This window comes from Colletotrichum gloeosporioides (assembly GCF_011800055.1).
Source record: "Colletotrichum gloeosporioides strain Lc1 chromosome Unknown consensus_15, whole genome shotgun sequence".
NCBI classification, from domain to species: domain Eukaryota; kingdom Fungi; phylum Ascomycota; class Sordariomycetes; order Glomerellales; family Glomerellaceae; genus Colletotrichum; species Colletotrichum gloeosporioides.
In genome coordinates, this window is record NW_025544660.1 from 124,778 (window position 1) to 147,083 (window position 22,306).

Below are 22,306 nucleotides of genomic sequence, written 5' to 3' on the forward strand. Positions count from 1 at the left end.
CTTCAGAGAGGAAGAAAGCAGAGCCTCGCAATCGGGGGGACCTGAAATACCACGATCTCATCCTAGACTTCTTAGATCCCCTTCCATGCAGATTCCAACAACGCACGAACGTTGGTCGTCTCTATATCGGGAAACCTCTGATTGAGGGTGTGGGCAGGTTCAAGACTGCATTTCCCCGATTTCCACATGACGCCGAAGAAAGCCAACAGACCCTGCATTTGCTCCTTTGGAAAATAAGGGTAATACGCCTCATGCGACAGGAGCTCGGTGACCCTACCAGCTTGAAGACTGTACATATAATCGTGCGTGACACTAAATTTAGATGCCTTGAATTTCTCTGCCAGAGCCACGACTTCATTGAGAGTTATCCTGTCCCTGATGATGTACATCTCCTTTTCCCAGTGATCAAGGGCGAGAGCTCGGATCACGAACTTGGGAATGTCGAAGCTATACGTCAATACAACAGATACTGAGCCTGAGCCTAGAATGGCAGCCACGTTGTGAACCATGTCAACCAGGACGACCAAGAGTGTCATGTACGACTTGCCATGAGGCATAACAAGGTAGTCAGAGAGAAGCCCTGTCAGGAAGCACGTCCACTCGAGGGGGCAAGCTTCGAGAGCTTGGATCGCTTGAACTTTTCCCTCTGCAGCGGGAAACACCTTTGACTCCCTGATATCTACAGGTCATCTATGTCAATTTAATGGTTAGGTAGACAAGTTTGGTTAGGGCAGGCTTATTCTGGGATGTAGGTGATGCCGCACATATTTGCGACGTATCTCGTCGTCGCGGTTGACTGGTTCGCAGCCTTGATGAGGTTGGGATCATCCTGAAATCGGTTTAGAATGCGGAAATACAGCCCAATTTTGAATGAACGCCCTCACTGCTATCCAATCTCTTGATTGTATTCCTGCATTTGAAACAGATCTAGCTTCCCACTACTTGAATTATCCAACCATGGCACTCAAATTTTGGGGCTCTCCGACGTCCGGCTGCACTCACCGAGTGATGATTACTCTAAATGAACTGGGGATGGATTACGATCTATCTCAAATCACTTAAATTACTCTTCAAAAAGGGGAGAAAAAGGTATGAGACTAACGAATTCTCCATATTGCGATCTGGTTCTCACAGCATGGCTCAGGACCCCGATTGCATCAAGACTTACCACCCGTTTGACCTCATTACCGTCATCCAAGACGGTGACCTTCAGTTGTTCGAATCTCGGGCTATTTTTCGCTACATCATTGCTAAGTTTGGTGCCTCTAGTTCGCTGGGTGTCATCACTAGCGGCGACCCGATCATGATTGCGAAGTTTGAGAAAGCACTCAGCATCGGCTACTCCTACGTTGACCCCTCTGTGAGAACCTTGTGCAATGAGAATTCGTGGAACAGGTAAGATTGGAAATATGCAATTGGATATGAGAGCCTACACTAACCATGGATGCCATATAGTCCTGCTGAGGCCGCCAATTCCCTCGAGCTTGAGAAGGCACCCGCGATGTTCAAGACTGCACTGGACTATTACGAGGACTTGCTTGGCTTCAATTCGTACTTGGCTGGGGACGCAAGATCAACACACTATCCACTGTTTCTTCAAAACCATTTCTAAATTCCAACAGAACTCCAGTCTTGCCGACATCTACGTCTTCACTTGGATGCCCTACATCAAGTTCCTCGGTTTGTACGACGAAGTTGCCGCTGGGCCTAATTTTGAAGGCTTGTGGAAGCGGGTGTCGACCCGACCGCCCTGGCAGAAGGTCTTGAGGGACATGCCGCAGTAAAGACTTTGTCACGCGTATTTGCGATGTCCCACGCGGCATGGTGAGAAAGTAGGCGTCACAGTGGGTTCGTCTGTTGGCAGCAGTCTTGTCACCTACAGGTGAAGATGGTTCACGGTGTGCCGGAATAAGTTTGATTTCTAGCTATCTAAGCCGAATTCTTTCATACTTGCACCATGGTAGATTGCTCATGTGCTCAAGCAGCTCTCCATTCATGACCCCATGTACATAGGCTTCACCAATCAACCGGTACGTTCCGTCATCGTAGCTCGCGAGAACATACGGAACTTTGGCGCCCTTCATGATATGCACTTGGTAAACGCAGTTCATCTCCTGAAACAAGGATCGAGGCCCAATTCCTAGAAGGCCTGACCTTGTCGTGAACAATCTTTTGCCTTTGAGCATGACTTTCATCCTTTTCTCAAAAGAGTCTATGTCTTCTCTTTCCTCCTTGGTAAAGTTTTTCAACGCGTGTTCCCTCCACTGTCCATTTATGGCTGCTTGAGGGTCACCGTCATAACCTCGAAGGTCGCCTGCCGGTTTTGTTCCGTTCAAGAGTCTTCTAAGCCTGGACGCCCGAGGGAAGAATTTATGACTGCTGAGAGCAAAGCCAACCCAGCTCTCCTCTTCGTCCTCCTGCGCAGCTAGGTCTTCGATGGTGTCCGCTTCAAGACTGAACTCAATTGTTTCTCTCGTCAAAGGAATGTGTCGCTCACGGTAGATTGCGGCATAGGCAGAGAGTGTCGTCAGGACACGCCGCCAAGCAGCGCCCGTGACTTGGCTGTTTGCGCCGAAGTTTTGGCATAGATACCACATCTCAAGAATGCCGGCCTCGATCCAGTTAGAGAGTCCGTACCCGAGAGAAGGTGGTGCTGGATGGGTCATTAACTTTCTCGGGTCAGGGTTGAAGCCTATCCTTGAGCTAGGGAGCATGTCTCCGACTAACGTTCGCCACATAGCTTCAATCCGAGTGACGGGCCGTATCTCGTACGGTGTCTGCCTCCCGCTCAAATTTGACTCCTGGGCTTCTTCTATTGCGTCCTCGCTCGAATTAGGGTGTGGGGTTTCTGACCCGATGTCATTGAGGCTTTGCTCAGCTTTGGCGCCGACTGTGCCCCCCTCGTTAAGGATTACGGAATCATCATTGACAGAGTTGGAATAGACTGGCTGCTTGTTTTGCGATATTGGTTGATGCAGAGTGGGTTCTTGCAAGCTTTCGACTGTATTCGGGTCAGGCAGCTCACTGTGGAACCCCTGAGTGTCCTTGCGCGGCAAAACAACATTGGTACTCGCTTGTGCGTCTTGCGAAGATGTTGGCTCAGCTTGTTGCGACACATTCTGGTCTTCAGCAGGCACACCAACCTGCTGTATCTCAAATCTCCCAATTGGGTATCGGTGCGGAACTCTGAGCATTGATTTTAACACGCACAGGAGTAGGTCTTCGGCATTGTCGCCAGCCATCTCGCTTGTCATGATGAAATCCAGCTCGATAGTCTCGACCTCGATCGTATCGTCATCATGGATTTCGAACCATGCTTCGCTGTCAGGCCCTGAAGCACAGAACGGCACGTCGTCATCTCCTGTATCGAGCGGCGTGCAGGACAGCCTGGCGCTGAAATCCGGTACCCACCCGGGCAAATGAGGAATTTGTGTGTCGCAGGGCTCTTGAACCTGTGAGAAGATAGACAGCGACTTTGTCGTTCTCAAGATTGCCTCGGCAGTTTTCCTGAAGACGTTCTGTACGCTGGCCTTGTAATCCGGTACCAAAGCCAGTTGATCTGCGTCTGAGGCGATATTGAGAAAGGCGAAAACCTTGTCGCGCGGATCGGTTGCGTCTGTACCTCGAAACAAGCCTAAGACGCGCAGAAGAGGAGGAACTTCCATGTACATTCTCTCTCTATCCTTCCGAAGACGAAACACAAGGCTCCAGATCGCGTTTGTGAAAGACAGGCCGTCCATGCCCTCACTCGCCCTTCCGTGGATGTTTATAAAGTCGTCAGTGTTGACGTCCTCGCTAACTCCGTCGCCAAACGCATATAGCTTTCGAAGCTGACGCACATTGTCCGACAAGGGCTCGCCGTCGAGGAAGTTGTATCCGAATTTGAGCAATTCCTGTTGAAGCCCGGACTTCTTCAACATTTCGCTGATCATGCAGATCCACTCCCAGAGAAGCAGACGCCCGCCGTGGATGACGGTGATGACGTTCTGTCGCCATGAAGCTGCCTCTTGAGTAACCCACGCACGCCGGAACCAAGAACGTTGGAAAAACGCAAAGACGGCGAACCAGTGAACAAGATCCATCCCGGGTATATCCGAAAGTGTCATCCCCCCTTCGCAAGTACCAAGGTCGGACATGTAAAGTATTCCAAGGCCTGCGATTGCGTCTTCGGTCAATCCATCCGGAGGCCCCAACCAAGCCAGAACCCTCTTTGCGCCTCGAAAGATCGATCTCATTAACTGCACTTGAGACGCTCTCTCGTCTAGGTTTTCCTGATTAATACATAGTGCATCGATCCAGAGGGGATTCATGAAGAGCTCGCGTTGATTCTCATCCGCTTCTTCTCCGTCCTCTGGCCCGTTCTGCAACCCAAGCTTCCAAGAAATATACTCCTTGAGAAAGCAATACAGATTTTCCTGCACATAGACCAGTCTGCCGTTGATTTCTATCGGCTGCTGTTCCTTTGGAGCTGTGTCGAGTCTCATTCGGGGAATCCATGGGTGTCTCTCGACGTAAAATTTCATGGCATAGTCGGTGTTGTGTATCGTGATACCGCTTGGTCCCTTGGACTCGAACACGAACGGGAGCTTGATGAAGTGTTCTGGGTTTTTGTATTCTTCTGGTTCAGGCGCTGGCTCCTCGTTGATGGTTGTCGGGCTGCCCCACGTGTAAGATAAGCAGACGTACGGAGGTTGCTCGCCGAGATCTACCGTCGTCATTCTGCACCGAATGGCGCCTGTGGTCGAGGGCAGGATCTCAATGAGTCGAATACTTGTAGATGTTGGAAGTGGGGCATATTGAAAGGGTTGGAGATTTGATACGTCGTCAAGTATCCGACCGAGTGGTAAGTCGGCAGATGGCGAAGAGCTCATGATTGCTTGTGCTCTTGTTTCTAGATGGGCCAACAGAGATATGACGCAAGAAAACGGATTGAATTTATTTGAAGAGAGACAGAAGCTCGAGTATTTGAGCCATTTGGCACATTCAATAGTATGCCTTGGCAGGAAGTCATTGTGTGATTGATTGGGCGATTCCCGTTGTGGCTTGCAGGTCGTTGTTCAGCTGTAGAACATCCCAGTCAAACCATTGGCTGCTGATTGTGATATCGATCGCTGCCTGTTGCAACCGCCCGCGAAGCGCCTGGCATCTGCGGCTGTGTTACGGACTGTGTTCCTAGACGTGGTAATTCTCTACTAGCGAGTGCTATCGAAGCTTCGCAAACATGCACATGGCAAGAAAACCTATGTTCTACAATCGCAATTGATCTCGTCAAAGTTCTTGCCTGACTTTGAGATACGCAGCCTGGACCCGACACGCCTCTAAATGTGTTGGTTGGCATTTCAAGCTAGGCGGCTTTCGTACGCCAAGGATATTAGAATTATTACACTTGGAAACGAGCATGGGTCCTGGTCTTCGGGTTACAAGCCTTGTGGATCATCGTCAACGGCACGACGGGCGGGATCTACGTGGCAAGCATGCTGCAGAATGGAATTTGGTCTGGCTGCGGTGCCTAAATTGACGTACACCTGACAGTCAAGGCACGCATCTTACTTGATCTCAATGTCACGACCTTTTTTTCTGAGATTTTCGAAAGGAAGGGTAGACGAAGAGATGTCGACGCTAATTACAAAACAGCCAGCATATGTCCAACTATGCATTTAGCATAAGGTAGCATCCGCCTCCGACTCGAAACGGCGCCGGTCCAAGCCGGCTCGACCGACTCAGTCCCCACTCGAATGAAGCCAAGCCCGCAAGCCTCCCGTCGTGAAACCGCCCGTCCTCGGAGCAGCCGACATCACCCCCCTTTGCTGAGTCGGTGAAAGAAAGACCGGAGTTTTGCTGCCCAACGTGCCCAAGTTATTCCACGCTAGAGGTCCAAACACGTGTTTGGAGAGAGATCGCTTGCCCTGTGCGGGTGCGATGGCAAGTGTCTGAAGCGATGAACCATTCTCACAGACGGCCCATGGATCCGTGAGATGAAGCCGTGCCGCAAATCCACATTACCCAATATTGACAGTTGTGCCGAAAGCGCATTCGGGAACAAGATTTGTTTTCGACGATCAACTTCCACGAAGGGGATCGTTCCCGAAGAATAAGTTTTCAGGTTTCAACGAAAAAGGAGAAACTACGCTTGTGCTGCACTCAGCCCTGAGGATGTAACGACCGAGACCCGACCCGGCGCAGCGGTGCTCTGACTGCATTGCACGTTGATTGTCTCCATGAGTCGCGTGCGCCCATCTTCGATGTGACACACGTCTGTACACCTGAAGCCTGTCTAAGTCTTCTCCCGTCCATCTAGAACGCGGCCAAAGCTACAGGAGTGCACTTCGCTTAGGCATGGAACGGGTTTGGAATCATTCTTGGCGCATCGGAGGCAGATGTCGGGAATGGGTAAGCCATCAGCTAGTGTCATGGCGGTAGCGTAACGGCGGAGCGTCTGATGGCTGCAGCTTGTCTTGCCAGCGTCACGAGCGGGCCGGCCGCCGGACACGTGTGCATTGCATCGTTACATATTTAGGGACGGGGAAAAGGTCGTTGGAATGAGGATGCGAGATTGAGTGTCAGATGGATGGCGACGCTACGACTCGGCCACCACCATCTTGCAAGCTGAGGTTACAAGCCTGCAAGGTTTGATAGGAGCAGAATCTGACAGATCCTAAGCGCGGCGGCTAGCGAAAGGGGGGGCTGCGCGTGGCGCCCGTCAAGCGACGGTCAACAAGCGACGGGCAAGTTTCTTAGTCTGGGTTATCCATATTTCAAGATCCTCGAAAGTCCCCGTAAAACCTGCTACACGCGGGCGCCCACAAGGCAGGCAGCGATCAAGCTATAAACTCCGAGACCTACGAAGGCGGAGGCCTAGGGACCCGCGGGGCAGGCGTCATGGTCCATGACTGGAACATTCCAGGGTGATGGTGCCAGGTGGCCTGGACCGGTGATGTGCTATGTGATACGACTCCCTCGGGACTATGTGAAGGGGGAGAGGGAGGGGACAACTTGGCTTTGGATGACAGGAGAGTCATGCTGCGCGTCCTGTGTCACCACGACATCAATCCCTGGCTGACCTCGGTTTGGGGAAGGAGGACATGCGTGTTGTGACGGGGCGGAGGTTCTTGGCTGTCTTCATCACCCAGTGTAGAGATCTTGCTCACGGATTCACGGTTTGCGGTGGGATGTAACGGCCCAGCGGGCTGGACGGACACTCGGGAGAAGACCAGCGTTTCTGTCCGAAATTCTGCCCGAATGTCCATCGTCGTTTCTGCGATTCTTTGATTCGGCCACTGTTTGAGCAGAGATCGTAGCGTAGCTTTGCCTGAGTTGGAACCCGTCGTCCTGGCCCAATCCTGGACCGGAACGTGGGAAAGCACACCCAGACGGGCGCGAGAGCGGGTTGAGGGTCTTGGGCTGGGTTCAAGGATGGAAGGTTGTCCAACACAGGTAAGCAACACACACGATTGTCTGCTCCTGAAGGTCAGACCACTGCAAGCTGCAGCAACCTGGGTGTTGGCGGCACGTTATGTAATTGGCGCAGGGCAGAACCTTGGCGGAAGTCGTGGCATGCCTGCATAGAGGAGGAAGCAGGCATGGGAGAGTCTCGCAGCATGGGAAATGCAGAATTGGGGTCATGGAACAATGGCAGGAACGCAACGGAGGAATGGGAGCAACTGTTGCATTACAGCTTGGCCCGCAGGTTGCAGCCAGGAAAGATGGGCAAGCTCTGGGATGAAAGACGCTCGTCTGGTTGGCGCACCACCCGCTGGGCTCAGCTCACGCCTTGTAGGTACGTATGTCTATGCCAGAGCTCCCGTCACCATCTGCAACCCGTTCAGTTGAACTGCGAGTTGCTTGGTCTCTTCTGCGCTCTGTTCTGTTTGCTGCTGGGTTCGCAGTTTGTGCTCTGATGTCCGGACTTGACTCCGCACTAGCGTTTGACGCTAGACACCAATACAACCGAGCAAAGACGTTTCTGGGCTCGAGTCAAGAACATGGAAGCCCCGGGTTCGCCGGTCTCTTTTTCTCTCTCAGTGCTTCTGGCCAATTGCTGCGCGGCTGAATCTTGTTGCTGCTGTTTGCGCCGGGGCTGGGCCAAAGCAGGACGCCAGGGACGGCCCCTGTGTCGGGAGCTAATCGACGTTCCGCAACGGAGTCCGGTGCCGATCGTGGAGAGGCAAATGCCCCCGAAAGTCCAGGTTCCGGCTGTGGCTGGATCCCGGAAAGACCATACGTTTAACATGTCGTCTCACAGAAGTTGAAAGCTCTTGGCCGCGTCCGTCGTCGCAGGGGATGGTAGACGGCGCCGTCTTGTCAAAACTAGCCCCCTTTCCCTTCCGCCCCTTTCCTAGCTATCTCGCCCCGCCCCCCCTCCCACACATTGCACAAGAAACACAGACAAGTAAAGTCTGTAGCATTGCTGATGCTTATTGAGACGAAGCTCTGGGTTTATGCCGGCCAAAGTTTGCTGGCAAGGGGCAGAAACCATCCACCAAGAGCCAACACCACACGTTGACCTGTGCCAATCACGCGACGAGCAAGCAGTGCCGTCGCCCAGGAGGGGCGTCGAAGGGGGCATCCGAGGACACCGCTGCTGATGCTGCTCGGGGCCCGAAAAGGAACATCCTATGGAATAATGGGCTCAGATACAACCTGGGCACGTTTTCGAAACCAGGGACCGGCCGGTCAGGCATCCGTCTGATGTCGCGATGCATTTCATGCTCCCCTCATGATTCGTGTTGCGACGGCGCGGGCGGACGTGCGCTTTGGATCTGCGCCCACTGCTCCCATGCTTCTAGTGAACACCTTTCCATATGAAGTAGTCGACGTCTCTCATCCCAAAGCCCTTTGTGTTGGGAGCGAACGGTAAGGTGTGAGCTCTGGTTTTCTGCTGTCATACCCCAAAAGCCGAGCTGAGCTAGCTTTAATCATTTTTCTGTCGTCGTCGTTGCAGTTCGTCTAGCGCGCGCGTACAAGAGCTATCATTCTGTCATTTCTTTTCTTGACAAGATACCCCCCATTTCAGTCCCCTTTCCATCGATACCCAGGTTACTGTTTACACAGGACCAACAACAAAGACGCCACAATGCCAGGAGACAATGATCCGGCCGCTTCAACGGCGCTGATATCGGACATCACCAGCGACAACGAGGGGGAGCAGGCGTACGAGGACGCCCCGACGAGACCCGGCACCTCACAATCGAAGGCTCCGTCAGAAGACAAGGCACCGAGTGTAAAGGCGCCCTCCCAAAAGGCACCCAGCAGGCAACCTTCCGGCGAGCAGAGCAGGGCAGCCGTACCGGCGGGAACGGGTTCGCAGCAAGGAAGCAGACGAGGATCCAACGAGGCGGCGGTACCAGGCGTCGCTGACGCCCCCAACACGGCCTCCGAGGCCGCCATTGCCCGGGATCGAGCCCCTGGAGATGAGAACCGTGAGGCATTCCGTGATTCCACCATCACGGCCGTCAGCGAGAGTACGGCGCAGGTGCTTGGCCGCGAAGGGCCGCCCAAGACAACGACCGACCCGGCGACCCCAGGAGTCCTGGCCGGCACCACGCCTGGCGGCGACAGAGGCCTTGATGACGACGACGACGATGACGAGCTTGAGCCGCTGACCAAGTACGTGGACTGGAAGGAGCACATCTCCATCTCCATCGGCCCCTTCATCATTCTCTTCTTCGATCTAGCTCTCCCAGTCTGCATTTACTACAGTTGGCTCCGTGCGCAGCGCAATCGTCGCCGCGACGCCTGCGCGCCCGCATACGAGGCCGGCGTGGAGTGCGGTCTCCCCGCCGTCGAGACAGTCGAGTCTCGCATCCTGGGTTTTGCCATTATCGCCTTCGGTTTCGGTGAGGTCTACATCCTCATCGTCCGCGTCTACCGCCTCATCGCAAAGTACGAAAAGTGTGCGCCGCTGCTGTCGAAGCACTGGTGGGAGCTGGACGCCACCACGTGGGTGTACGCGCTCGGCCTCATCGCCGCGCTCGTCCCCTTCGTCTGCTCGACCACCGTCTACGACCCCTTTGTCGTCGAGTGGCTGTACCTCTACTCGCCGGGCTTCATGTTCATGATCCTTGACGCAATCGCGCTGATGACATTGATCCCGATCAAGATGCCGATTCGCATCAACTCGGACCCGGCGGGCGAGCGGCTTAAGCCCATCGTGTACTACGCCGCCGAGGACTTCTTCGCCGTCGACGGCGCGCAGAACCGCGAGTTCCGCAAGCGCTACGTCGAGCGGTACAAGAAGTCAATGATGTTCCGCAAGATGATCCTCGAGCTGACGCTGTTCTGGATCGGCGGGTGCTCGTGCTACCTGGGCTATGTGGCCGCGATTATCTGGGATTTGGAGTTTGAGCGTGCGTTTGGCACGTCGTTGGGTGTCTTGTTTGGCTGGATCATCGTCTGGGGTGTGACTGCGAGATTTTGGATTGAGTATGCGATCAAGAGAGAAAAGAAGTGGTGGAAAGAGAACAAGGCCGAGAGAGAAGCGGCAAAGATTCAATGAGCCTAGTGTATAATCACAGCGCCTCCCTATTTTGCCGGAGGACGCAAACCGAGACGGAATGCCGCGTCCGCAAGGAGCGGAAACGACCTCTCGTGTACTGTAACCTAGTGTTAATATCGGCATGGGCAAGATTTTGTACTTATGGCGGACTTGGTTGGGAACAACAAAGACGGGGGGCAAGAGGGCCTGGGTCGGACCCAGGAAAGATACCGAGAGGGAGGAATTTTGCGATTAATAAGTAAACAGATTTTCTCGTTGCTTCACACGATTGTCCAGCCGGCCAAGAAGCCGTCAATGGTGGATGTGAACATTATCGCAAAATTGACGGAAAACGCGTCTCGCGATGCCTTCAACACGGTCGGCATCCGTCAGTGAGCCTGGACCTGGCGCAGCTGCCACGGTCTCGGCCTCTAGCGAGTGAGCGAGCCAACAATCCCCCCAGGCGTTCAGGGTGCCGACCTTTCCGACAAGCCAAGACGAGCCAAGCAAAGGCATGGGCTTCACGTTCGTACAGCATAGACCGCAAGACGCGCTCTGAAAGAGAGTTTGGGGACACGGCGGCGGAATGGGTGGGAGGGTGCGATTTGTCTTGGGGCCGCAGCGCGAAGGAGTCGCTGCAGATCCGGACTTGGTTTAGTCATTTGTTGGGGAAACAGTTCGGAAAACCTCAGATAAAAAAAGTCTAGACACCACCGAGGTTCATTCAGAGTCAGAATTGAGTAAGCCGCTCGTGCCACTCCTCATGTTTGCCAAACATATGCATTGCTGCGGAGTGAGCCAAGCTCGTTGCTGAGTTGTCTGCCCATGTCGGAAAAGACGCTGAACACATCTTGTTTATGATCAAAGCTTCCCTTGTGGAGATGTTTCCGCGGTGGATTCCCGAGAGTGTTCAATCTCACTCCAGAATCTCACTCATTACCTCCAAACAACTCATGAGAACGATTCCTCTCTCATTTGCTGATCTCAACTGATCATAAAACAGCAAACGTGCCGTCATAGAGGGCAATTGAAGTCTCGAAATCTTTTTAGATTACCCGCCGTTGCCACTTAATCGACGATACCAAGCCCAATCTCACTCAGCATCCCTCACTCACCCATCCCGGGCGGCTCTCCCCGATTCCCCAATCCATCCCAACTGCCTCCATCCCACTGTGAGACTCTGACATTTCATATCCGCGTTTAATATAGTTCAAAACCCTACACAAAACAGCCTCATCCCATCACACAATCTAGACACAAAACCGCTCACTTTCAGCCCCCTAGCCCCCGGCAAATCACCCAACTCGCCGCAATCCTAATAGCCCGCGAATCCCACCCGCCGAGTTCGGCCCCCCTTCTCCGACTGTACCCGCGGCCCAGACCGTGTTCTCTCCCGCGTCCAATCGTCGTCTCTCTTGTCCCCTCTTTAGCCCAAGCGAGACACCGAATGCACGCTGCAAAAATTTGCCCAAATCCGCCCATTCCCAGACCCGTTTAGCGGATCGCAATGAGAAAAATGGTCCAGGATGGCGGTTGGAAATGGCTTTGGCGACCCCCGGTTGTCAGGTATTCTTCGCTACCTCTCCGCTGGGAACCAACGATCGTCGAAGCGAAAGCAGGTGTGACGTGGAATTGAATGTCAAGAAAAAGAGCCGCGAGTTAATTAAGACCGGCGGAAGAGTCCGTCACCACATCGCCAAGATGGTTCGCTCATGAAATTTTTCATCTCAAGCTGCCACCAACATAACCACCGCCATCCCAGCCTGTCCTGAGGCGACTTTTGCCATACTACAATCCGCGCAAAGGGACCCCTCGCCAATGACAAAGTGAAAAAGGGACTAGCCAGAGTTCAGCTCACTCATCCACCACATCGAATCCGTCTCGATTCCTCAGAAAGTAACGAGGTCAGCTACGTATCCTCCCTCCTCTTCGGATACAAGGTCCTCGCTGCGAGGTTTCGTCTCATCCCGCGATGGCCCCCGAAAAGCATGTCGCCGCCACCGCCGGGCCAGCAGCCGCCGCCGGGCCCCTAGACGACGGAGCGGGCGCCGATGTCGAGGCTCCCGCGCCGGCCGACGGCCACCCGCCCCGTGCCGGCGACGACGATGCCCTCGCGATGGTCGGCACACATACTCAAGACTTCGACCCCGCCGTCGCCGCCCGCGCGGTTCGCAAGATTGACTGGTTCCTCATACCCGCCATGATCTTTGGATGTTCGTACTTCATTCCCTCGGCCTTATCTCATCTAACATCTCAACAGACGGACTCGTGTACTACGACAAAGCCATCCTCGGCTCAGCAGTCCTCTTCGGCATGACCTCCGACCTCCACCTCTCCGTCCCAACCCCCACCGGCGGCGTCGACACCTCCCGCCTCTCATGGGCCACCTCCCTCTTCTACTTCGGCATGCTCGCCGGCCTCTACCCCATGACCTACGCCCTCCAGCGCTTCGACATCGGCCGCATCCTCGGCGCCGTCGTCGTCTTCTGGTCCGGCATCTGCATGCTCACCGCCGCCGTGACCTCCCACCACGGCCTCTACGCCCAGCGCTTCTTCCTCGGCTTCGTCGAGTCCATCATCCCCACCGGCTTCATGTGCATCATCTCCGGCTACTACACCCAGCAGGAGCAGTCCCTCCGCCAGAGCTGGTGGTTCTCCTCCACCGGCCTCTTCACCATCGTCGGCGGCGCCCTCAACTACGCCTTCGCCCAGATCCGCGCCGGCACCCTCCGCCCCTGGCAGTACATCTACCTCCTCGCCGGCTGCCTGACCTTCCTCTTCGGCGTCTTCTGCTTCGCGTTGCCCAACTCCCCCGTCTCCGCGTGGTTCCTCACCCCCGACGAGCGCTTCGCCGCCGTCGAGCGCCTGCGCTACGGCCAGACCGGCGTCCGCTGCACAAAGTTCAAGCCCGCCCAGCTCCGCGAGGCCCTCGCCGACGTGAAGGTCTACCTCGTCGCGCTGATGATGGCCTCCGCCTACACCATGAACGGCGCCGTCTCCGGCTTCGGCCCGCTCATCGTGTCCACCTTCGGCTGGACCTCCCTCGAGTCGATCCTGTTCCAGTTCCCCCTCGGCGGGCTGTGCTTCCTCGTCATCCTCGCGACGGGCTACCTCGGCACCCGCATCCCGAACATCCGCATCCTCATGCTCGTGGTGTGCTGCCTCCCCGTCATCGCCGGCTGCGCGCTCATCTGGAAGTCCGCGTGGACGCGCCACGCCGCGGCGCCCGTGGTGGGCTACTCGCTGACGGGCTTCTTCGGCGGCGTGGTGAGCCTGATCATCACGCTCGGCATGTCGAACGTCGCGGGGCACACGAAGAAGAGCTTCATGGCGGCGACCATCTTCGTGGCGTACTGCGTGGGCAACATCGTCGGGCCGCAGCTGGTCAAGTCGCAGAGCAAGACCGCGCACTACCCCGAGCTCTGGCTGGGTCTGATCATCTGCTACGTCATCTGCATCCTGGCCTCGGGGGCGCTGTACTATGTTCTCTGGAGCGAGAATAAGAAGCGCGATGCGTTGCCGGTTGATGAAGAAGAGAGGGCGAAGCTTGCGTTCCAGGATTTGACCGACAAGGAGAACCCGTACTTCCGCTATGTTTACTGAGGACCTGCGGCAGATGTAGCCACTGCTGATATACGTAATGATAGTTGTAATCGAATGATCTTCCCTCCTTCACTTGTGGTCATTTTTCATCACAAATCCCTTCACAAAAACGTCACGGAAATTCGTACGAGCAGCATGAGTCAAAAGATGGTCCTCCCGATCGGTCGTAAATCGGGAGGGTTTGTCATGGATTAAGCATCATGAACCCCAGTCACCCCTCAAAGGGGACGTCCATCTAAACTAGAAATACAACGAAGGCAAACCGTTCTTTTTCGCCGCGGTTGGTTCCAAAGAAAAATCTCAACGAGGCCCCCTGTCCCGCTTCTTTTTTTCCGCCGGCCTGGTTTGCTCCCGCTCCCCCGTTCGTCGTGAAAAAAAGGTGAAGGTTCCACAAGCCCTGTTCCCTGGCCGTTGAAATTCAGAAAATAAATTCGATCAAAAAAGGTTGGCGAGAATCCAGAGCCACGCTTAAGCTGCCGTGCATGCGGGCCCTTGTTTGCGCCGGTTTCCCCCAGTAGTTTGTTTCCCAGAACGCCGTTCTCTATGCATATGTCTTGCCGCGCCCAATGAAATAAACAATCAAGGTTGAATAAAAAGTTGTGCGCCGTAAAAGTCGTTTTCCCCGAAATTCGTTAAAAAGATCCGTTTGTGCCGGGTGACCTAACACGGGCCATGAAGAAAGAAAAATAAAACAAAACCCCAGCTTAGTCTTGCCCATTTCAAAACCGTGCCGAAAGAAATCTCATGATCATTGTCACCTCGGTGACCTGGGCGGATCGTTCGGCAGCTCCGCAGGCATGCCCGGCTCGCCCAGCCCGTCGTTCAACTCGACCGGCGACTGCGCCGAGCCGGGTATCGGCGCCGGTGGCGGCGGCGGCGGCGGTTGCGGAGGCGCCATGTAGCCGTGCTGTACCCCTCCGGCCGTCGTCGTGCTTCCCGGGGGCTGTGTCGGGTAGACGCCTTGGTAGTCGGACTTGGTCGCGGCCACGGGGCTCACCATCGGGAACTGTGGCGTGCCGAGGTCGGTGCCCGTCTGGCCCGTGTGCTGGGGGGCGATGGGCACTTGCTGCTGGTACATGGTGTAGTTCTGCTGTGGCCAGACGCCACCTTCAGGGGGCGGTTGTTGCGGTTGTGGTTGCGGTTGGTGTTGGTGTTGGTGTTGGTGTTGGTGTTGAGGTGGTGGTGGCTGGGGCAGCCATTGCGGGTTGGGGAAGTACGCCGGCTGGAACCCGTGCGGCGGTACGGAATTCGGCGGGGATGGGTTCGTTTGCGAGTGCGGCGATTGCGCGTATGGCTGGGCGTAGTAGGCGTATGTCTGCTGGTGTTGCGGGTGGTACTGGTTGTTGTTGTGTTGCCAGTGGATGTATGCTGGGATTGCGGATGTCATTTGCGGCGAGGCGACCATCTTGTCGCCCTCGGCTTGGATCGTCTTCTGAGAGTCGGTGGTGCTGGGGGCCTTTTCGAGGTTGGCTTTGCGGTAAGCATGGAGGGCGCGGCCTGGGGAGGTCAGTTGGGTATTCTCAATGCCAAGGGATTGAGACGAAATCTCGCGACAGATGCGTGAATGAGCGGGGGGTATGAACTCACCAAAGATTGCGATGGTGAGGATGAAAAGGACGAAATTGACGGTCGATAGGGCAGTCCCGGCATATGTGGCGGCTACGAAGCCTTCGGCGAAAGGTTCAACATTCATCTTGTAGTACACTTCATACTTGGGCCCGAAAGTGACGATGAAGGCATCGAGGGAGTCGAGATCGTCGGCATGGCTGGCCAATAGAGCCATGGTGATCATCCAAAAGACGACGGTGAGCAGCTCGAGACCACTGTGATTCGTTAGAGACGGCGCAGCGACCAAGGGTGAAGACAACTCACAGATGCACCCAGCAATTGTACATCATAGGGATGAACATTACTGCGACGCCTAGCCATGCCAGGTAGGAGAAGGTCCAAGCAAAAGCAAACCATGAAAGCGCTGTCCACACAATGTCAGTACACGGATTGATGATGAGCAGACGTGGGTGGTGTGACATACGGAAACCTTCAGTGCCGCTGAAGGACTGCAAGTTACAAGACGCAATACGTTAGCCAAAAAGGTTCCTTCCGCGCGCACAGGAGCATTTGTCCAGGCGCAAGATAGCTTTGTTCATGTGCAAGAGCCATACCGTTATCCTGCGATAGTTTGTCGCTTTCTGCATGGTGGTCAGGCCGTACACGGTCACCACTAATGTCGCAATCGAGAGGACCTGCAATTCCACAAAAAAACCATCAACATAACGTTCCTCAATAAAGCGTGCCCGGCCCAGCTCCAGAATGCAAATGCATCTTTCCCGTACAAGGTCGCGTGCTGCATCGAGGCCGGGAGCAGAGCGGGTGGTGGCGGTGTTTCCTTACGAGCTGTGCTATCCTGACGCCTGCAATCCACACCGGCATGGCCGGGATATGCGATCGGTTCCTCCCATCTTTGGGCCAGATGTTCTTGGTCAAAAAAGCCATCGACGAGGAGGTGAGGTGTTTAAACCCCTTGGGTTCGGGGGGAAGAGTCCTCGTCGTCTGGCCCGATCCCTGGCGAGACGCTATGTTGCCGGCCGTGTTGGGTGTTGTTTTGTTCGAACCAGAGGGGGGAGAGAGGGGGAGGCGCGGGATTCGAGGTTCGCTCGGCAGGTTCGGCGGCGGTTTACGGGGAGAGTTCGCGGAAGTAGAGCTGCAATACAGCTGTTCGAGCGTCGACGTCGTCGTTCGCGATGTTCGACTCGAGAGGGACGGACGTTGGCTGCGTCTAGTCGCGATGCGGCGGACGATGCGGTATGGGATGATGTTTCGGGGGCGCGGTGGTCTTGTGTGCAGCCGGTAGTGGACTGGCGGTGGTGGTGTTGAATCGTTTCCTTTTCGCCAATCGACGTCACAAAGGGCGGAACGGAATAGCGGAGGCTAAGGGCTGAGCGCACTGAGCAGAGGTTTTCCCCAATGCAACGCTTCGTTCGTTCGATGCTACGAATGTGGTGGTGGTGATTGCTGGGAACAAGCTGGACGAGCTGGGCTGGGAGGAGCTTGAAAGAAAGTTGGCACCGGTCGCCTGGCGGATTCGGTTTCGTCTGGTGGTGGACTGCTTTCAAGGTTGAGTTTCCCTTCCGTCGGTCGGGTTGGGTAGAACCGTTTAATTTTTTGGGACGAGCACAGATTTGAGTCTAGCACGGTTCGGTTTGGGCGTGGTCGAGGTCGGGTGGTGGGAGAGGGCGGAGAGCGGAGAGCGTTCCTTGGGGCGAGGGATCGGAAGATACGGTTGGTATGATGGACATGGACAAGGGCCTGGCGGTGGTGGTGGTCATGGGCGGGACGGGGATGGGATGGGACAATGATGGATGGATGGATGGGAATGGGAATGGGACCTGGGTGGATGGAGGGACAGATGGAAGATTGAATGAATGGGAACAGAGAGAGAGACACAGACAAGCTTATCCCGATTCCATCCCGCAGTAGCAGCAGCAGCAGCAAACAAGGGCAGACAGACAGAGCATGCAAGAAACGATTATGATGGCTGGAGGCGTCTGTTACGCTGATATTGTTGGCTGAACGAATGAATACCTGGGCCGGCTGGGCTTGTTTGTGTAGAGTATGTACAGGATCACTCGCCCGCCGCCAGCAAACCAGCGGCAGCCGGAGCAGGACCAGCAGGGACGATGGATGGGGCAAAAGCAAAGAGCGAGGGGCGGCAACCTGGCATTGGCAAAGGGCCTGGCGTCGGTGGTGACCGGGGTGGAGGGGGAAGAGAAGGAAAGCTGGGTATCTTGGACCCAGAAACGGGTCACAATGTCCAATGACAACGGCCCATGAAGCTGGGCCCTCCAACCTTTTCCCAAAGATTGCGCCAAGAGCACCGCTGCCAAGCTTCAACGAGGGCCAAGAGACCAAGCAAGAAGAAGGATCCAAAGGTCAGAGAGGAGGAGGCGGCGGCATGCAATGCAGTGTCGAGAAGCAGACCAGACCAGACCAGACCAGAATGAGACTCAGACTCCAGACACACCAGCAGACCCAGCTAGTGTAGACCGCAGAGTGAAGTGAACCTGAACCTGTTCTGCTGCTTTCTCTGGCGTCTAGCGGCACGAGCAAACAGAGAAACAGAGTCTCCCTCTCAGCAAGACGCCGTTGTCATTGGGCTACAGTGGCCAGACCTGCCCCGCAACGCCAAGCGGAAGGCTGATTTAGGACGTCATGATTCGATGGAAGCTGTGGGAGGAGCGGAACGAGGTATCTCTCGGTGCTGGTTGTGCGACGGGGTACATGGCGGTGGAATCATGGAAGGTGGAAGGAAAATGATGCTAAACACAAACAGTATTAGCGGATGCACACCTTGAAGTCTGTGGACACTCGACTCTTCGGTACGTATTTCTCTCTCACTGTTCCTCCGTCAGTGAAGATAGACGATGTTTCTTCATGTTGGACGAGAATCTTGCTGTTACAATTGACTCGTGAACATTGGAAAATTGAAGCAATGAAGACCCAAGAACCGGCTTGAGTCTCTAGAAAACTCCCAACAGACCCCAATCACCGCCCCAGACGTCGCCTCAGGTCTCTCGTCGCCCTTGCTCTTTCATCAAAACCACTCACCACCAGGTCCCTCTTCAATGAAATGCGTGGGGTGGGCAGGGCCAGCACGATAGTGCTTGTCTTCCTGGTTCCATCGTCCTGCCCCCAAGCCCACGCCCTGCCCAATCACCGGCATCGAAACGCAGCCGGTGTACCACATCGTCCACTTCCTCCGGTCATCGATCACCACGCCGCAGAGGACCAGAGAACACAGACAGAGAGGTTGCATGGGGTTGGGATAACGATGGATCATGGATTTGATGGAGACCAACTGCTCGAAGAAATGGAGAATGCTCATGGGTTGTCGGGCTCCAGGCCGACCTGTCAGAGTTCCCGCGTACCGCTACGCTACACTGCACTGCCGCCGGCTCCAAGCTGTTCCTGGACGGTTCTGTGCATGCCGGGCGGTGGACCTCGAAAAATGCTTCGATTCTCTCCTCGGGGGTTTCTCAGAATGGGACGCAACTGTTCCATCGTTTCCGATACGGTGTTCCCGGGTTTTCCATTTTGCATCTTTGCCAAAGTGTTCACGGCGGTGCCTCGTCAAAGGAAGATGCTCGCTTGATGAACCCGCGAGACTGATGTGCCGCCCGCAGGTTGAGGCTCGTGCGACTCGCAATAAAACCGAGACAGTGTGGTGATCATCAACACACAAACATTGCAGCGCTGGGCCAGCTACAGTTCACCGCTTGGCAATGTCACGATGCACACATACATGCACCCGGGGATAATCTCAGAGCAGCACTCGCCAAGGCGGTGGGGGGAAGAGCGAGAGAAAGACCCAGATACACCTGAAAGTGTGTGTGTGCGTGTGGCGCCAGAGAGGTTGGGGGTGGTGCCCATCATGAGCGGCTTCACCCAACGTTTAAGACATGCCTGCCAAGCGGAGTTGGCATCAATGCGATTGAGGGTCTGGTGGCGGCCTTGTTTCTTGCAGCAGGCTATTATCACATCCGACCGAAATTTTGGCAATATTTTGTCCCGGTCTGCAGGAGCGTATGTGCGAGGAGGCATTGTGATCCTGGAGCGATCAACCGGCTGATGATATTCGCCGACGCCTGCGCTATTGTCACCAACATATCGAGTCGATCATTCATCCTTCACCTCGTCGACTCCATGTTCCATGTTATGTCCCATCAACCCCAATCATCCCTCGTGCCTCGTCTGACGAACAAGCTGTAAGGTCGGTCTTTATTACCCGGCCGTCTCTCGGAGTGCCCTGGCCCGTTCCGCGGGTGCAAGCTGCTGTTTTTCTCCTCTTCATTCTCGTTCCGTGTGTGCATCGGTGGACCCTATCAACCCACAAAACGGACGTTGTGCCGCCCCAGCCAGCCATGCCCATTCGCTGGGAGCCCGTCCAGCCCGGTGACGGGAACCGTCTGACTTGAACAGAAGAGGCGAGAAATGGATGAGCAGGAGGACTCGGGCGATGCGGATTTGGAGGTGAGGGACCCAGCCGGCCAGCCCAGAAAGAGCAGCCTGCCGCAGTAGTCGCATTTCCAGCAGTAGGCTGTCTGTTGACATGGAACGAGACCAGGTGCAGACGCAGGACACTGAGGCCGCAGGACGCAGATGCAGGACGCGGGTCGCAGTGTGCAACGCAACGCTCACTCACCACTCACACAACTCGCTCACCTCAACTCGAGCCAAGCATACAGCTCACAGCTCACACAAGTCACTCGTCCTTGTCCACACGCCGATGCAGTGACTTCCGGTGACTCTACCGCCAAGCTTGACTGTCTGCCAAGAGCAATGGGAGAGCCACCGATGAAAAAGAAAAGCGGGGTTGGCATGTCCAAGAAGCGTGCAAGATCTTCCTCATTCTCCGCCAGAGGCCTCCGCTTTACAAGGCGCTTGAAGTCACTCGTCCTCGGGCACTCCGTTCCCCTCTCCAGTTCCCCCTCCCCAAAAGCCCCCAGGGCCAAGATACTGCTCGCTCTTCGGTCTCCCAACGCCTCTCTCCACGTTTTTCACGTCCAACGTCTTGGCGTCTTGGTCTCTTGGCCTTTTGGAGACTTTTATTCTCGCAGTGTTGCTTGGGGCAGGCTGTGTCCCCTCCTCCGATATCCCCGTTCTCGTCCACCGTCTTGTCATTCCGTCTTGTCACCTCCAGAATCCCCTGGCCCTCCCCCTGACTCGGACCCCCGGATCCCCTTCCACGGGCCCGGAGGACGTTCAAATGAGGCCGGTCCTGTCAGCAGCTCACAGGCACGAAGTCGCGGCGTTTCTCATCACAGGGCCGCCTGCCGATCCAACGGCGCTGGGTCTATCCATCCATCGGGGATCCGGTCCTCCTTTGAACGGGCGCTGCTTCTGAACAGTATGATGGACCGTTTCCTTTCGTCTAATTCCCGCGAGCCCGTGCCCCCCTCCATCCCGCCTCCATTCCAGCCTCCCACGCACTACAGGCAGCCACTGACCAAAAAATGTTCCCCCGTCTGTTCGGAGCCACGGCCCCTGTCAGAATGACGACAGAGTTGATTTCTGGCTCCGTCACGAAACCCCAGCGATGTATCCCGTAGAGCAGCAGGTTCACAAAGAGGACACATTAGATTTGACACACAGAGCGACATGGGCAAGATCATCTTCTTTGTAATGAAGCAGTCAAGCGGGAAACGGGTCAGAGTACAGTCAAGTGTAACGGACGGGACACACCCAAACAGAGAATACCGTTGTGTCCACCGCCAGATGTTTGCTGCAACCTCTCTTTGCAGCAGCGCAAAAACTAAATCACACTATCGCCCCGCGCGCCAAGACATGTCGCGACAGCTCAGAGCGCGGCGGCCGGACACTCGCTCCGGCAATTGATTTTTTCCTCTCTCTCAATGATTCTGGGCGACCTGCCCACGGATAGGTTCCGAACCATCAAATTCCACCAGAGAGATAAAGTCAAGGATTGGACTATGCATTGCTCAGGTGCCTTGTACGCCCAGCCACCGCTTCAACTCTAATCCGTATAGCTGAGCCTGCCGATGATCAAAATCCTACCAGGCGACAATTAAAAATCCCCCCTTGCACGAGTGATATTAATCACCGCAGATGGGCCACCGCCGAGATCGCGTGGCTCACTTTGTTAAGCTTAAGAAAACTGGGAGACCAACTGAGAGTAACCAGTCTGTTTAACACGCCTCAGCCTGATGAAAGTCGATAACGTGTGGTGATATGGGATTTCTTGGCAATCTCGCGGACCGAAAGATGTGCGGTCAACTTACTCGTCCCTGGAGTTTTCGCTTTCGGATCTTGCGACGTTCCACCCGCCCTAGTCTCACCACAACGGCAAACTAGAAAAGCTGCTGTCGCTGTTGCTCGCATACAGTATCACTATCCCGAGGCGATGTCAGGTTGTTGCCGCGGCCTGGTGGCATGATGTCCCGTCATGTCATCTCCTGCTGCCGCTGCTGATTTGCTGTGGCCGGTGCTTGGCATCACTCACGTGTATCCAATGTGTGTATGCCGAGAGTCGGCGAGTCTGCGCCTCGCACAGGCTTAGTCAATACCGTGATGCTGCTGAGTGATACATCACCATCGTCATTGCGTCGGTGGCCTTGTTATTCGGTAATTGCAAGTTGGCTTAAATCAAGCTTCTTCCTTTTGTGGACATAATCTCGACGTCCGGTGGAAGTAATTCAGCCCAGCAGGGCAATT

General features: G+C 55.2%; 6 protein-coding genes across 6 annotated transcripts; 3 read left to right on the forward strand and 3 right to left on the reverse strand.

Annotated features, from left to right (window-relative positions):
- Positions 1–71: 71 nt before the first annotated feature.
- Positions 72–828, reverse strand: GCG54_00005265 (uncharacterized protein; the record flags this gene model as incomplete). Its single annotated transcript, XM_045405292.1, has 2 exons — positions 72–679; positions 765–828. 2 exons carry the CDS (start codon positions 826–828, stop codon positions 72–74), a joined length of 672 nt encoding a protein of 223 aa, XP_045268883.1.
- A 307-nt stretch (positions 829–1,135) lies between these two features.
- Positions 1,136–1,784, forward strand: GCG54_00005266 (Glutathione S-transferase; the record flags this gene model as incomplete). The annotated part of the gene is made up of 3 exons (XM_045405293.1): positions 1,136–1,395; positions 1,456–1,551; positions 1,631–1,784. The coding sequence occupies 3 exons, from the start codon at positions 1,136–1,138 to the stop codon at positions 1,782–1,784; spliced, it is 510 nt and encodes a 169-aa protein (XP_045268884.1).
- Positions 1,785–1,925: 141 nt separating this feature from the next.
- On the reverse strand, positions 1,926–4,871 carry GCG54_00005267 (uncharacterized protein; the record flags this gene model as incomplete). Its single annotated transcript, XM_045405294.1, has 1 exon — positions 1,926–4,871. The coding sequence occupies one exon, from the start codon at positions 4,869–4,871 to the stop codon at positions 1,926–1,928; it is 2,946 nt and encodes a 981-aa protein (XP_045268885.1).
- Positions 4,872–9,073: 4,202 nt separating this feature from the next.
- Positions 9,074–10,495, forward strand: GCG54_00005268 (uncharacterized protein; the record flags this gene model as incomplete). The annotated part of the gene is made up of 1 exon (XM_045405295.1): positions 9,074–10,495. One exon carries the CDS (start codon positions 9,074–9,076, stop codon positions 10,493–10,495), a length of 1,422 nt encoding a protein of 473 aa, XP_045268886.1.
- A 1,951-nt stretch (positions 10,496–12,446) lies between these two features.
- GCG54_00005269 (putative transporter) lies at positions 12,447–14,077 on the forward strand (the record flags this gene model as incomplete). The annotated part of the gene is made up of 2 exons (XM_045405296.1): positions 12,447–12,687; positions 12,735–14,077. The coding sequence occupies 2 exons, from the start codon at positions 12,447–12,449 to the stop codon at positions 14,075–14,077; spliced, it is 1,584 nt and encodes a 527-aa protein (XP_045268887.1).
- Positions 14,078–14,831: 754 nt separating this feature from the next.
- On the reverse strand, positions 14,832–16,570 carry GCG54_00005270 (uncharacterized protein; the record flags this gene model as incomplete). The annotated part of the gene is made up of 6 exons (XM_045405297.1): positions 14,832–15,574; positions 15,665–15,900; positions 15,950–16,049; positions 16,110–16,134; positions 16,240–16,320; positions 16,469–16,570. The coding sequence occupies 6 exons, from the start codon at positions 16,568–16,570 to the stop codon at positions 14,832–14,834; spliced, it is 1,287 nt and encodes a 428-aa protein (XP_045268888.1).
- Positions 16,571–22,306: the final 5,736 nt, after the last annotated feature.